Genomic DNA, 16,412 nt, shown 5'->3' with positions numbered 1-16,412 from the left:
TAGCCAGTGTGATCTTTTTGGCAAGCATCAGTTCAGCCCTGGGGTCCTGGATCTTCAGTCAGCCTTACAGAGCATCTTGGAAGATGCTGCAGCTCCCCTCTGGGACTGGCATCTGGATTTCCATGGGGGCTGGAGTGGAGGGAAGGGGAGGCTGAGGCAGTTCTTGGTGTCAGGGAGATGGCAAATGAGGACACCTTACAAGTTCCTGTCTCCAGGTGTCCTTTTGCCATTTGGGAAGTTTCCCAGCATTGGCAGTAAAGCTGTTAATGAGTAGCATCACATCACTTTTCTTCATCAACCACAAAACGTCCTAGCTGCTGTTAAAGAGTATTGTTTACTGCAATGCAGAGCAGGATTCAGGTACCTAAGTGTAGGTGCATAAAGTATTCTGCTTCTTCAGAAGGTCTCCAGTAGATCCTGTGTCATGTCTGCCAGCCTTTCATGGGTTACTTGGATACCCTAGAGCATCCCAAATGCACTGGACACTTAGGTTTAACCACTGAACCCCACACCTACTGTCACATTTGAGATCCAAGTTCTGGACTGTCACTTACCTCCTTGCTCCTACTCAGGAGAGCCTGCAAAGTGCTGTTCCCTCTCCAGCTGCTTTGGAGGAAGAAGTAGGACTGGCTTTTTTGGGATGACGAGTCACTTCAGATCCTCCTGAAGAGCACTGCTCTTCTCTTCTCTCATCTGGACAACAAGTCAGGCAGCTTCTCGTAGATGCACCATCTCAAGAGAAGAAAGCAGGCAGTGTACCTCACTGTGCAAAACTTGGGAGACTCCAGGTTGATGATGATAAAATGCAGGCACTAAGCATTTTCCTAGCAGGCTAGCAGCAGTATTGACCAATTATGATGAATTCCCAATTTATGTCTGACTCCAGGGCATGTTAAAAGACATAATCCACATTAACGGAATGTTTTAAAAATGAAAACACATTTCTAAGTGTTTTCTGGTTGGCTTTTTCACACACTATTGTAATTTCCTTACAGAAGATCACAGTTCTTTACACATAAGCACTGCTGTAACGCAGAGACTTGACCAGCCTAAGATCCTGTGTGTAATACATGTTAGCAAGGAAGGTACAGCAGTCCGAAAGGTTCCCCTTTACACCATCTTTTGGGAGGTTTGGGGAGGTCTGAACCCTAGTCTGGACCAAATTCAGAGTACTTAATCTTGGCTGATCCGAAAGAAACTGAACCAGATCAATGGCTCGATGCAGATCTTCTGGTAATAGATTCTTTCACCACATCAGGTTTTTGGTTTGGATTTTATGTTGTGATCCAGCTGATTAGAAGGTAGTGGTGATCATTTGTTTATGGAAAAACTGCCCTGAATTACTGAATATTCACAAACTTGCTGCCTGTGCATAGGGACCTGCACAACTCATAAAAGATTAAATAATTTAGACAGATCATACTGGTATGAAATAGATACTAAATGTGTACACTTTTTCTTTGTTTTAAGACAGAAAGTAATTCTTATTTTTGCAGACATGTGATGACAGATGAGTTGTTTGTGCAGTTGCCTCTGTTAGGAGGGTTGATATCAAACAGGATAGGGAATTCACTCCTTCATGGAAAAAGTGCTCTGGAATTAAATACGATCTGCAGGTTTGTCTTGCAACATACTATAAAAATTGAAGGAGTTAGCTCCCTGCTGAATGGTTCACAAAGCATCGAGGGAGGCCATCATTTTGTATTAAATTCTCCAGTGTTATATCTGCAGCATTTTAACAGTTCTGCCCTCGTCTGGCAGCATAAGCACCAGATTTCAAATGCCACTCTCCATGCAAACCCCACCTTTCAGTGAATATGGATGAGTGCAAAATGGAAAACGATAAACATTTGGGCTGCCCTCCTGTGGCCTCTAGCTTCTGCTATTCTTTGCCATGTTGCCTCTCCTTCTGAGCTTGTGCAGAAAACAACAGTCATGGTGTTGGTGCAAACCTCAATGCTTGCCTTAATCATCGGGTACCCGCTAACAACTGCAATGCCTCTGTGTGCGTGCAGGCTGCCTGCGTCCCGGTTATGCTCAGCAACGGATGGGAGTTGCCGTTCTCGGAAGTGATTGATTGGAACCAAGCTGCCGTCATAGGCGATGAGAGATTGTTATTACAGGTAAGAAAAAGACCGTGGCCTTCAGCAGATCAGTTGATTATTGCTGCCACCATCTAAATGGACAGGGAAGATGAATCCAAAAGGTCAGGGCTGTAAAAGAATTTTTATCATGAAAGGATTGTCTGTGTCACATTGGCTATGAACTCATTTAATATGACATCATTCATTTTTTGACCTGAAGGTCATTGCAGCCATCAGGCTACATTCTTAAATGCAGGAGACTCTTATTTTTCCTAAGAGCATGAAACCTTTTATGGTGTGGAGGACCTGAATACCTCTTTGAGACAGAGCTGTCCTGGACTGGGTGCTGTGATGAGAGAGAAAACATTTGAAGGCAGGTTCTGCTCTAGTCCTTCAGAAATAGTTTATCCTCAGGGGTCCCACCAGTGCTGTGTGTCTGGCTGGCAGGTACTGAAGGGACTCCTCAAGAAAGCAGGTATTTTCTCAGGCAGGAGCTACCTAACAGTTTTGTGGGAAGCAGAATCTGTCCCTTTTCTGATGTCTGGACCATGTAACATTGCTTTCTGAAGCAGTGTTCACGTCTCTTATTGTTAATCTCCTTGAGATCATGGAACAAAAGTGGGCTGAGAAAATCTTCAGCTTTCTTCAACATCTACTTTGGTTTTAAATTCACTAATTTTTTTTTGTGTGTTTCCCTAGTGGGTTTTATAGTCTAAATACATTCTGTAAAGTATGTGGAGAAGTTGATGTTAGGAAAAGTTCTTGAAAAATTGGTTTCCCCAAAGTAGTATTTGATAAAGTGCCATTGCCCAGCATGTAGCTGAGATCCACGAGATCTGGAATAGCGACTAAGTAGCCACTAAGAGGGCTGGTTGAGTCTACCTCATTTCCAAAGTGGCAAGCTATTGCCATCCATGGAGAGAAGCCTTCAAAGGTACAGGTGTCTTGGCACCCCAAAAAATGAAGTACTTTTGAAAATCTCATTAGATCCCTATTTACTTACCTGAAGAAGTAAATATTTGTGAAGGGCTGGCCTAGCAAGCCTTGTGAAGTGCTGCCTATTCTCCTTAATGTGATACAAGCTGCAAATATAAAAGGGCCATTTGATTTTTGCTTCTGTGGACAGCACGTTTTTCTGAGTAAAATTATTTCTCTTTTTAAATAATAATAATTTGCTGATCTTCATGCTTTCCGGTAACATGCCATTCGTTCTCTTCACAGCTGCTTCCATACTGAACAGCTACTGCACCGTTATTAACAGTATTTTTAAAGAGCTGGCAGAGGGCCTGAATGTCTGCTCTGGGAAATGTTTTTGTTATGTTACAGTTTTTCATTTCCTGTTTGAGAGCAGCTTGGATGTTTTTATTTGCATATTCTCCTCATCATAGCACTGGGAGAGCTTAATCCAGCCTTTCTGCATTTATTTGTGCAGGGTGGTTTTTCCCTTCCCCCTACTTATTACTGAAATAACCTTTTATTAAGACGTCATCCCATTCTAATAATTCCAGTGTAATCTTGCCAGATTAGTATTAATACATCATTTTCCCCACCTGTCTTTCTGGACAAGTAGATTAATAACTAATAGGCAAATGCAGTTATAATGGGAGCTCTGATTTTTCTTTCCAGCTGTTGTAACGGATCAGGCACCAAGGGGTTTTTTTAACCTTGGTACTGTGTTTGCAGGCACTCGCAAGCATGGTGTGGTCTGTAAAATCATAACTTCTTGCAGTAACCTTCACAGTCAGAGCAGCCTTTCCTTTCAAAAGACATAGTTGGGAATGAACACTGATTATATTTGTTGTTCATGCACGTACGCAAACAGACGTAAGGTTGCACATAATGCGATGAAATTTTAAGTTTATAGAAAAAATGCCGTATCACCACTGTGAAGTGACTTTGATCTTGTGTTTGCTGCTGATAATGATCCTGGATGTGATTAATACACATCTGTGTACAGCCAGTGCAGGTAATATGCATTATCCCTCTACTTACTGAAACTTACTGGAAAAGTAATGAAAAGAAAGAATATTCAACCCCAAAAGATGAAATTTAATACAGTTATTTACTGAATCATGTCACGAACAGTGACGTGATCAGTTAGAAAAACATACTAATACATGTTTTTAGCTTCCATCTTTCATACTAGTTTTGCAGGGAATATTTTACCTAAAGACCTATATTTTACCTAAAGGGCCTATAATGAAGGAACATAAAGTGCCGTCTTCAACAGTCCGACCATTTTCTTCTCTTCCACCTTGCTGAAGTGATAGCTCTCTCTTAAGCTCAAATTCTGTATTTTAGTTAGCAGTGTCTCTAAGATGAAGGTCTAAGAGACAAAGGGCTTAGAGAGTACAGATTGTCCCATCCCACACTGCACCCTGTGGAGACATGGTCCTTTTGGATGCAGTGTCCAGACCTGGATGCAAACTATGTAGTAAAGAATTTACTGATTCTTGTAGAAATTTTTTACATGTAAATTCTTGAAATTCTCAAATTTCCTTCAGGAAAATGGTTCATGTGAAATCATTTGATTCGGGAGCATGTGAAAGCAAATAATGATCACTGCCACCTCTCAGAATATTTTAGGAATAAGCAAAGGGTGTTCTGGTCAGGAAAGTGCGGGATGTGTGGTGGGGTGAAGGTAAACTTCAGAATAAGCTTTGATGTGCAAAAAGCAACACAGCCTAGGTATATGCTTTTACAACTACCGACTTAGGTAAAGGATTTATGAGAAATGAGTGAGAATGAGCTGGTCTAATTTGGAATCACAAAAAAGTAGGCAGAAAAGCACAACTGTTCATTCCTAGGAAGAATGAACACAAGTCAGCAGTGTATCCTAGATGCCTTTCTGGTGCTGTGAGTAGCCCTTGTAACTGAAGCAAATTGCCATTAAATTCCCTTGATAACATCAGTTTGCATTGTCAAAGTGGTGTACTGGAGGCCTTGGTCAATGTCCTAAGTTAAAGAATGACATGTATGTACATTAGTTTCCCTCCACTGTGGAAGAGGAACATGGGGATGGGGAAAGACACAGAAGTGAAGCCCTCCCCTTCTGATCCAGTGAGCAGTTACATTTTTTAATGGCAAAGCATTGCAGCAGGTCAATTTAGGTTTTATTTGGAAGACAGCTTATACCAGAATGAATGTGTTGATTTAATGGAAGGGGGAAAAAAGAAGCAGTGTTTTCCCTTGTGAATAACAGGTGTTGTGGGAGATGTTATTCTCTCCACCCGCAGTAATTAGTAAAATGCAGTTTGATCCACAGGCTCCCAAAAAGTGGAGTCTTACTTAAGATGTTGCTATGTTTTCCTTAGGGCACTTAATGTTGCCATGCTGCGGTAACTGTCATTCCAGATACCTTTAATATACTTTGGACTCTCAAGACCTGCAGGTACTAGTTTGTTAAAATACTAGTCCATGAAAAGCTTTGTGTGTGAGGGATGTATGGAGGAGCTCCTTACTGTGCCACGCCACAGTGCTGGGGAGAGGGAGCTTTTCTTACCATAAAACAATCAAAACCTAAAAGAAAGCAGATTAAAAAAAAAAATGATATATTCAGTACCAAAGGTTATAAAAGGTTGTGTCTCATTCGTTTTACATCAAGGCTTTAACTGTTGACACACACATCTCTGTCGGACGGGAGTGCTGAAGCTGTGCAGCTTGCTAATAGAGGAGAGGGCTTGTCAGCAGCATATTAATTTGATGAGATTGCATTGTTTTCTGAAGCTTCTGACTATATTACATCTTGTATTACAGATTCCTTCTACAATCAGGTCTATCCATCAGGATAAAATCCTAGCACTTAGACAGCAGACACAGTTCTTGTGGGAGGCTTATTTTTCTTCAGTTGAGAAGATTGTATTGACTACACTAGAGGTGAGTAAAAATTGTCTGGGACCTTGCCGAGCAGCGAGGTTTCCGTACCTGTCCCGCTGCTCCTGTCCTCAGCCAGTGTCAGACCTTGATTTTCAGGGCACATGATTGGTCACTGGGAAGAAAGCTCGGCATCTTGATAAGTTTTCTCCCATAAGGAGATACTTTCTTCATTATCGTAAACCACATTGAAAACTGGCACGGTGAAAACACATGGAAAAGTTGTCATGTGTGATCTTGCCTTTACAAGGCTTTATGGCTTATGAATCACTATCCTTGTCATTGGTAGTGAATGTGTTTCTTTAAGAAACCTTTCTGGAATTCATTTTGGAAAAAAATATTACTTGACCATTCCTTAACATTTTGATGCCTTGTTATGGGGCTATTGGTCTGACTTAAGAAAAACGAGGGGCTTGTAAATCACTGTGTCTTATCTTCACACACATGGTAAGGGAAAGGCCTGATCATCCTTATAAAATATTAATAAATAATCATAATTAGGCTGCTGTTAAACAGGGAGACAGTTGATCTCAAATGTGGAGAAAATCCTTTCTGAATTCAGAGACAGAAGAGATGAAAGGCTCTTTAGAAGTAGGGCCCAGGCTACAATTTCAAAAGCAGGTTTCTCTTCTAATTGTTTTGCAGTTTTGCACATAAATTTTTGACACACTTTTACCACTGAAAGTGGCTCACTTTGTAGGTGCAAATGCATTCGTCTTATGCTAATGCTCCTACAATTGCATCCATCTTTTTGCACAGTCGTAAAGCTCCACATTTCCTGCTGTGCCTGCTTTCCCCTGAAAACTGCAAATGAGTGCTGCTGCCTGCAGTACAGGTTGCCCGTGGCTGATCTACCTCTAGCTGCTGTAAGACAGTGCCTTAGGTTTTTCTGTGCCAGTGAAGAAAACCAGCCAAGGAACATTTTCAGACCCCCTGGCATAGCTATCCTCACAACACTCTTCTCACCCTCAGAAGAGCATGTCTTCATCTGTGCTGCGTGTTGGGAACTGCTCTGCATCCTAAAACTCCCCATAAGCACTGATGAGGTAGTGATAATTACCACAGCCCATGCCAGGATCAGACTCACAAAGTTGGAAGACCGTGTGTCAGTGCTCACAGTCTAACTTACCCTTACAGAAGTAGTCCTAGGAACAGTCAGGGTGCCTTATGTATCGTCTGCCCCTTCCCTGCATGCACCCTGATAGCGTTAGGGACAACTAAAAGGATGAGGGTCGCACGGCTCTTCTCACTGCCCCTCTCCTGCCTGTGCTGGGGCAGGTCTCAAGGGCATGTAACTTGTAGCCCCCACAGCCTTGGTATCCATCGCATCAAGCTCCAGTGCTCACAGATGTGTCTTTAGCACTGCCCTGGGACACACTGGCCCATGTGTCCATGGGTGCCCAGGGGACAGCAAAACCTGTAATAAAGCTGAAGCAGCTGGGCAACCAGCAAGCTGGAGTTTCAGCTCAGAGGGGAAAAACTAAAGTGAAAACAAAAATCTTCCTGGAAGGTTTAATTTAATGAAACCGAGTAATGTATGCCTGGTGTTCAAGTTATGTTCTGTGTTTTTTCATTTGTTTCCGAGGGTGGTTTTGGTTTGAGGGTTTTTCGTTTATTTTTTAATTCAGGACCCTCAGAAATTTTTGAGACAGCTTAGAGGGATTCTGTTCTTACGAACAGATACTTGTTTCACATTTCAACTTGCCTAGGTAAAGTCCTGAGTTAACTTTCCTTAGGAAAGGAATAAAACAGTTGAGAGTGATTTTTGGTGTCTGAAATCTGCAAGCAATATATCCTCTTCCTAAAATCTGATACCTGGAAGTAAATTCCTAGCAGGATCATTTTTTTCTGGTGGATGTTATCCATCTTCTGTTGTAACACTGTTGTGTCAGAGTGCTCTGATGATGTTAGATATCATCAGAATAATCTCTTGCCTGCTTACTGCAGTGCCGGTGCATGTCCGCATACGAGGCTATCAGTACAGAAAAAGTCTTCACCAACTCAGATGTCTGCAAGGACATCACAGCTCTCCTCTGCCCTTTATTCTGCACACCTCTGAAAACATTAAGTCACATTTTAAAGTCCTTGATCTTCTCACAGCATTTGGTGGCCTAAGCCACACATCTTATAGCCTAAAATAAGAGGTTTGAATCATTTGGCCAGCAACCCCATATTACAGGCACAGAGGAACTGGCCAGTGCCATGGACATGGTGTAGGTTAGGAAACAGTGTTCATGAGTGTCTGCTGCAGGCTGGTGAGTGGGAGCACCAGCAGTGCAGCAGTGGACTGCTGCAAACACCATCTAGATGCATGCTCCAGTGTATCTGCACTTTTTCAGCTTGGTCTTCTCAGAAAACAAACCCAAAATATCCTTAAATCCCTGTGCAGCATGCTCAGTCCTCCGCATGGGAAGAGGAGGGAAGAAGGACAGCACAAAGTACAGACGAGAAATATTTGATGCTTGGCTGGGGCATGTTGAGAAGCAGCAATGATTAAGGCAATATGTGAACTTTTTGAAGTGTGAGGATGAGGGAGACAAAAATATTGATCTATTAATGAATTCCAAAAAGAAAAGGGAGATCTCGCCAGAGATCCTAACCCCTTCCTTCTCTTATTAAACTTGCTGTCATGCCTCATCATTGGAGTGACCATGTAGCTGCTCTCTGTCTCTGCAATATGTGCAACACTATACACTCTGCATTTTAATTGATTGGTGCTCCATGTTATCTTTTTTAATTCTTTTCTGTTCTCTTTCTGCCAAGTTGTCTTTTCTCTATCATGACAGACAGCTAGGTTTCTTATGTAGACCTAGAGTGTGATAAATTAATCTTCTGTTTGTTAACTGTGATAAATCACTGAGGCCAGCTCCCCAGCCTGGTGTGGAACCACGCTGGTGAGATTTGTGTGCCTGACATGCACCGAAGGCTGCGTGTGCTGCGTGGCACCGGGGGCCTGCTCTGTGTTAGAGCTGCGCTCGCTCTGGGTGCACTGAGGCAGCGCTGAATGCGAGCCATGTGTTTCCCCTGCAGCCTTGTTGGCTACCAGCGCGGTGGAAAACTCCACCGTATGTGAAAACCTCCTGACCATGTAAATTTGCAGACTTCTCTTTATCTGATTATGCCCCAGTTCTGAGAAAGCAGGAGGAAGGAGCTGTAATATTTAGGCTTTGTGGTAAACACTCGAAAATATGTACTTTCTAGGTTCTGTCTTTGTTTAGTGGCATAACTTGCAGATGGGGAAACAACAGTCATCATCTGTTTTTTTTCCCTCTTCCTGCTACCATGAGGAAGTTTCACAACTGATACACCTGACTTTCCAATCAGAAATATTCAGATATGCTCGTGTCAGTGATGGAAATACAGTCCTAAGTCTGTTATTTCAAGACCAAAAATAAACTTAAATTAACTTACTCATGTGAGTGAATTACTACATATTAGCTATGGTAATTGGCTGTAAGCAGAATTCAGACAAGCATGCAAACACCTAACATTTGCTCCAGTTTAGCAGTACAAATATCACCACCAGCGATGGATTGTCTAACACAATGTAACTGGTGTTTTAATGGTTTTTTGTCATGTCAATCAAAAGTTCCAGGAAAACCACGGCTTGTGGCAACACTTATTCATGTTGTGTATTGACCAAATGTCCCTGAACTCAGTTGTTTACAGAGATTTTAGCTTGTTTAGACTTCAGCAGCTGCTTTTGTTCAGCTTGTGTTGGGTCTTTTTGCTTGCTTTTTGTTTTCATATGCTGTAGGTATATAAATTCTTTAGTTCTATAGATTTTAGGGCCAGAATGAATGATGAGGAATCAGATTTAGTCCAACTTCAGAGTCATAGAGTTTCACCCAGATATGCCTATGTTAAGGCCAGAGACATTAGGCTAGGAAAACCAACATATTCTTGGCAGTTGAGCCCTATGCAATGAATAAACTGCCAATTAAGTGAAGTCTCCTTAGGAGATCACAGAAGATGAGCTGCAGAAGAAGGCAAGGCAATCCTGCTTAGCCGACTTAGGGGGAAATTCTTTCCTCGCCACCCTCTGGCCCTTTACAGTGTCCCGTCTCCAGACCTGCCAACCTCTGAAGGAAGCCAAATCTGTAAGAATGTGTGGCCCAACAGCGGATTGCACTTAGAAAGTTGCATCTTATTTGGAGGATGAATTTGTCCAGTTACAGCTTCCCACTGCCAAATCTTTTTATGCCTTTGCAGCAAGTTTGAAAAAGGTCCCTTCAGTATAAGAACCGCCTTCGTTCTTGCATACAGGCATCTGATGTGAAGTAACTATAATTGATTTTATAAATACACATTTATTGTACAGCCATGTATCTTTTTTTGTGGCTTGTGGTATTCTGGACAATAAAGTAGATGACCCAGCAATCTGTTCTGACCTTAAAAATCTAGGAATCTATGTTTGTGGCCCTCTACAGAGACAGAGAGTAGTTGCCAAAAGATCTTTTTCTATTTCATCCAACAAGGAACTGTTACAGAACCGAGATGTGGAATCAGTAATGTATCTGAATGCTAATATCCCTTTATAATTAAGCAAAAATGAATAATTAGTGCAGCCTGATTTGCTGAAAGTCTTTGTGGTTTTGAATGCTCTCATTATCTCAAAATAATACCTAGCTTTGTAATGCCATCCTCAAATAATTATCTTCTGTGAGTTCTGGATAGTAAAACTGACAATGAACTAATCAGGCTTACAACTGCTAAGATACTCTAATGGACAAAATATTTGACTTGAAATACAAAATGCAATGAATTGCAGGGTCGCCATGTCCAGAGAGACTAGTGAGTTGCTCTGAAACCTGTTGCACAAAGCCTGAACTGCTGAAGTGGTGTCAAAGTGTGAAGGTTCTGTGTCATTTTAGGAGAGATTAAGCAGGAATGTCTAGTAATTTGCATGCCTCAGGGGTTTTTTTGCAAAATGGGGGATGATTCCAGTCAGCTGGAGTCCCTGAAGCTTCTACCAGTGGCTATTAACAGTCTATTTAAAAATCATCACCTTTCTTGTTTTCCAGATTATTCAGGACAGAATATTTAAGCACATATCACGTAACAGCTTAATATGGAACAAACATCCTGGAGGGTTATTTGTACTGCCACAGTATTCCTCATATCTGGGAGATTTTCCTTACTACTATGCTAATCTTGGTAAGTGAATCCTTGCTGTAATCTAGTGGTATTTGGAATTTCTAGTGGAAATTTGTAATTTGATCTTTGAGTGGCGTGTGCCAAGTGACTTACCATTCATTTCTAGTTAATGATGCCTTTCGTTTATCCTGTCTCAATCTCCTCTGCCCACTGTAGACTGGAATGTCTCTGCCTCATCAACATGCATCATGTGTCTCTTGCTTGCAAAGATTGTTTTTAAAAAATCTATGTCCCTTCATACTTTTCAGTTGCCAGTAATTAATGCCTGAGTTGCTGACCCATTCATGGCCTGAAGGGACATAAGAGGAATAGCTTTTTGCTTTCTTTGTTTATTTGTGCTTGGCAAATTGGAAAAGTGGTAATTTACCCATGACACTTGTTATTGGAGTGCATAGTTGGTATGGATTTATCTTCCATACTATGTGTCTTCGTACAGATCCCACTAGAAGGAATGAGTAGAACTTAGGTTCGTGGCTTTTTCCTGAAGCGGAGCTTAAATGATGAGTTCTGCAGGGGAATGTGCCTGCAGGCTGAAGTGATCCTGCTTACCAGACTGCTGCTACTTTTGGCTCAGCCTGTACCATCCCACTTGTGTAGATCTGTACTGCTCACCTGCTAAAAATTCACAGTTACCATGTTGAAAAGGGAGAAGAAGGTTTCTGGGGGAATTTTGATGAAAAACGACTATGACCCTGCGCAGATGAATTTAAATGAGATTGAGAGCAGTAATGAAGGGTAGACACCAGTAGGATCTGTTATTTCAGGCAGAAAAGGAAATCATAGCAAGACAAAAATATCAGAATGGAAGGCAAGGATGCAAGCAGAATTATCAGCTCAGGAGGTAATTGAAGATGCATGTGGATGGGGATCGACCCAGAAACAGCATAAATCTGACAGAGGCTGTAATGGAACTGAGGAAACTGAACAAGCTTTTGGAAGTTGTGGAGATAATCTGTAGAAAACATCAAGCATCCAGAGCCAGGCAGCAAAACAGAGCCCATGTCAAGAAAGACATTTGATTGAACAAACTAGATGTCAATATTATCTGTGGGACAAACTGGATGAAAGAAAGAGACTGCAGGACATCTGTGGAAATAGTGAGTAAGAAAAGGCAGTAATTGTGTTGGAGTCAGGGATTTCAGAGTGTGTGGGAGTTAAAGGGAGGTGTGATCTCTTCTGAAGAATCTGATAACATAGTATCTGAGACGAAAGGAGATGGCCTAAAAAAACATGGCAAGGTTTGCATCAAGTACAGATTATTTTTCCATCTCCAGAGTCCTTTAATCTGTACTAACTGGGGCAATTTTTCCTTTACTGAACACATACCATCTCTTCACTTTAGGTCTGAAGCCTCTTTCCACATTCACTGCTGTTATCCACGCAGTAACTCCTCTGGTTTCCCAATCTCAGCCCGTGCTGAAACTCCTGGTTGCTGTAGCCAAGTCCCAGTACTGTGCACAGGTAAGCAGCGCTGTTTGACTGTTAGTCACAATGGAGACAAAAGTACTATTCCAGGAGTGAAGACCCTACTGACTTCAGATCTTCTCAGTCCTGTTTCATCCCCCTGTTTCAATTCTGATGTTTCTTTTCTCTGAGATTTCTACTGTCTGTGACCTGCATGCATGGGAAACAAAAATTCGGAGTGCAGTGGGAGTGGAATAGAGACAGTAATTAAACCCCTTTGTTTCATGAGGCAGGTAGAATAATGACTGCACTTCAAAGATCAGGATTGTGTGTGCTGCAAACTGCAAAAGGATGTCTGTGCCTCAAGAGCCCCTACATGATCTTTCTTCCTCCCACTGTGGCTCTTAGTCTCATCAGTGCCAGGATTTTCGCTTCTCAGAAAGAAACCCCGGGGAGTTCAGTAGGAGCACCCTCTTGCAGTAGAGTGTCACAAGTGGTTTAGCCTTTAATGAGAGCTGAAGTAAATCAGTGACATCCGTATGACCTGGCTGAGATTGAGACTTCCTGAGTTCCTGTCCAGCCTGTATTTGCCTGAGTGGACATGTATTGTAAATAGTCAGAATGGGTTAAATTACTCTAGGAAGTGTTATTTTTATACAGATTTGTATCGTTGATTTTGAAATTCCTAACTTGAATTTAACATTTCTGTCTGGAGATCTAAATCCTAAGAGTTTGGACTGCATTGCCACAAAGGTCTCTGATCATGGTCCAATATTCTCTTTCAGATTATTGTTTTATGGAATTGTGATAAACCCCTCCCAGCCAAACACCGCTGGCCTGCCACTTCTGTGCCTGTCATAGTCATTGAAGGAGAGAGCAAGGTAGGTGCAGAGAAACATCGTAAAGCGTTGTGTATATTCTCCAGGGGGACCAGAATTTATTTTTCCGGCTGCTTTGGTGAAACCTTTGTAGTTCCCAGTGGTGTGACAGCTCCTTTCTATTCCTTGGCCCTTTGTAGCAGCTTGGTCACAGATTTGTGTTTCATGCATGGGGTCTCATGCTCTCAGAAATCATCAATGTGGCAATTAATGCCATGAATCTGAGATTCACAGGTGGGACCCCGTTTTGAAATGTGCCCCTGAGAGTAGGTAGTGCTGACCCTATCTATGGAGATTTCTGTCTCTCTGCAGATGCATGAAGGTAGTGGTGCAGCTGGATTCATTCACTGAGTCTGAGAAGTCTGATGCAAGACTTGGGGGTCAGCTGTGGACTCAAAAGCAGAGGAGGAGATCAGAATGAATAATGTTAACTTGCCTTTGAAAAGTGTCTTCTTTCATGGCCTTGTAGGGTATTGCTGCTAGTGATGGGATCCCACCAAAAAAGGAAGGAACAAGGGACACTTGCGTGGGAACAAAACCACCATGTCATCACTTGCTGTACAACACACTTGTTTGTTTGCACTTCCACAAAGTTGAAACAGATACCACTCAGATGAGAAGAGAGGGGTTTTTTTTTAAATCCACACTGAAGTGGATGATTCCTTTTCAAATGCAGGCCCAACAGAAGCAAGACTTCTTGCTTCTAGACTCTGACTGTTACAGATTTGGGCTGGTCCCCTATGGAAGCTCTGTCAGATGGCTCTTGAGCTCTGCATTTTCAAGGGGAAAACTTTTTAGTTGCTTTGGCTGTACAGTCTTGAATTTATAGGCCTGTCTTTGGTCTTTTACCCCAGTCACCTCAACAGGGGGAAAGCAAGAGCCCTGCGAGGTTGGCATCTAATGGCTCTTGCCTTAGCTAGCCATGTAAACAGTATCAGGAGAGTTGCTGCAGGGCCGAGAAAGCCTGTGGTGATTTCTGAGCCTTTTGAACATTGTGGATTTTATTTCTTTTTGGAAAACTTGCAGAGGTGAGATAGAGGAGAAGATCTCTGACCAGTTCTAAAGTGTTTGTAGAAATTGGCCACAGGCACTGTTTAGATTACAAATTAGTCTCCTGAGTACACAAAGGTGTGTTTATAGTGGACAGTCTCTTCCCTCTAATATCCCAAAGTATGCCAAATGGCTTCTTGCATGGAAAAGCTGTTTGTTTGGACAAAGTTTGCAGAGCCAGAGCAGTGCAATTCAAAGGTTGCACAAAGGAACTGCTTTTCATCTTCAGGCTTAGCTGAAGCATACTGACAGGCGCAGTTACTCTGTGCAGGTGATCACAGAGGTCTGCCTTTACCTAGCCTTCACTCTTCCCCATGAAATCAAGATATATTACCGCACCCATTTTACAAAAGGGAGCTTTAGCTACAAAAACAATATATGGGTAGTCCTGACTGTTGTACTATGACAATTTCACATGGTCTGTAAAAGAGCTAGGGTGAGAACGCGGATCTCCTGCCGACTGCTTGCTCTGCTTTGCCTTAACATAAGCAAAGCAAAACCATCAACCTCTGTCAGATCAGCTCTTCCTCACAGCCTCCCCGGACCGAGGCCGTCATAGCGATGAAGGGATGCTCTCCAGACAGACTCCATGAACATCCTGATTATAGAGGCAGAACTTTCTCTGAATCGAGGCATAGATTCCAAAGACTTGCTTCCAAACTGGTCGCAGGGCATGCAGAACTGACCATGTCCATTATGAGGGACATGTAAAACTTTTCCATGTCCCCGTTTCCATACGGTGATTTCCTCTTACTGGGCCTGATTTTTGTAGTGTTTTCTTGGCATAATAAATTGGAAAAGAAGTCTATTAACTAGCCAGGTTATTTTTCTTAGCAAATGAGGGAAACAAGTAGTGTTGTGTCCTTGTTACTATTCATCAGTTCTCAAAAGGTGCTAATTAGTCTGCTAAAGAACCCATATGGATTCTCATTTCTTGCTGTTATCTTTTTGATCTTGCTTTCCTATCTATTTCCTATTACTTTGAGAACTCTCCTGCCATAGTTTTTAAAAGCTTATTCTGCATATAGATTTTATATATATAGTTATATCACTTAAGAATGTGACTTTTTAAAATGCTACATTACCAATATAATCCTTGATGCAGGTGAAGCTCAACTGATACACATGTTCTTTAGCGTATTCTCCTTTTCTGATGGAGAATGTTGCACCATTCGGCAGCAGCTCCCTGTGGATACAACAGCAATGCACAGATATGGAGCTGTACCACTAATAGGGGAACCGTCCTGGTAGCATAATGTCCTTCACACACAGCCTGGACTACTTGGCTTCCCAGCTGTGTAACCTTATGAATGCTGCAAAGTCCTTCCCAGCATTCATTATTTTTGATCCTCACACCCCGTATGAGAGCAGAGAGACAGTCCTAGCGACCAGGGAAAATGTCCTCCCTATAGAAGCTGTAGGTACATCTCATTCTCAGTACGGACCATTGCAGTTTGTCACAAAAGGAAAGCAGCCTGCTCCAAAGAGGGAGGTCTGTTCAGAAATTACTCCTCAGGTAGAATGTGTAGGCTGACTGCTGGGGTGATGAAAATGACAGTCTTTCACTCTTGAGCTGAAGGGTCCTTTCCATCAGACAGAGATATGCGATGTGCCTCAGACAAGAGGAAGTAAGAGTGAGGAATAAAATGGAGTATTTCCCTTGGAAAGTAGTTCTTCAAGTGATTTATTTCCTCCCCTTCCTGCTTTGGATACCCACAGGTTATGAGCAGTCGCTTCCTACCCTACGACAACATAGTGACAGATGCAGTGCTAAGCCTGGATGAGGACACCGTGCTTTCAACCACTGAGGTAAGGGTCTCTATTGTCTTGGGAATCTGGCTCCTAGGCTCAGCCTAAGCACAGCAGATAGGCTCTTCTCCTGGCTTTGCCAGTGAGCAAATGTTACAAGATTTCTTGCTACACTCCTTAGATTTAATGTGTTGCACTTGTTTCAGCAACCCTGCCA

The 16,412-nt window shown here is 42.3% G+C and overlaps 1 protein-coding gene across 2 annotated transcripts in view; it reads left to right on the top strand.

Moving 5' to 3' along the window:
* The window catches only part of EXT1 (exostosin glycosyltransferase 1), a 180,551-nt gene that overhangs the window by 156,232 nt on the left and 7,907 nt on the right, over nucleotides 1–16,412 (top strand). The window contains exons 3-8 of one of the 2 annotated variants that reach the window (XM_074886900.1): nucleotides 2,016–2,123; nucleotides 5,841–5,960; nucleotides 10,982–11,114; nucleotides 12,457–12,575; nucleotides 13,304–13,399; nucleotides 16,166–16,255. In XM_074886900.1, the coding sequence (XP_074743001.1) occupies nucleotides 2,016–2,123; nucleotides 5,841–5,960; nucleotides 10,982–11,114; nucleotides 12,457–12,575; nucleotides 13,304–13,399; nucleotides 16,166–16,255 (666 nt within the window). The remainder of the gene's footprint in view (nucleotides 1–2,015; nucleotides 2,124–5,840; nucleotides 5,961–10,981; nucleotides 11,115–12,456; nucleotides 12,576–13,303; nucleotides 13,400–16,165; nucleotides 16,256–16,412) is intronic. The other variant, XM_074886908.1, reaches the window with a different exon arrangement.

This window comes from Strix uralensis, chromosome 1 (assembly GCF_047716275.1).
Source record: "Strix uralensis isolate ZFMK-TIS-50842 chromosome 1, bStrUra1, whole genome shotgun sequence".
Lineage (NCBI taxonomy): Eukaryota > Metazoa > Chordata > Aves > Strigiformes > Strigidae > Strix > Strix uralensis.
The sequence above is the reverse complement of the archived record's forward strand: the minus strand, read 5'-3'. Positions and strand labels throughout refer to the sequence as shown.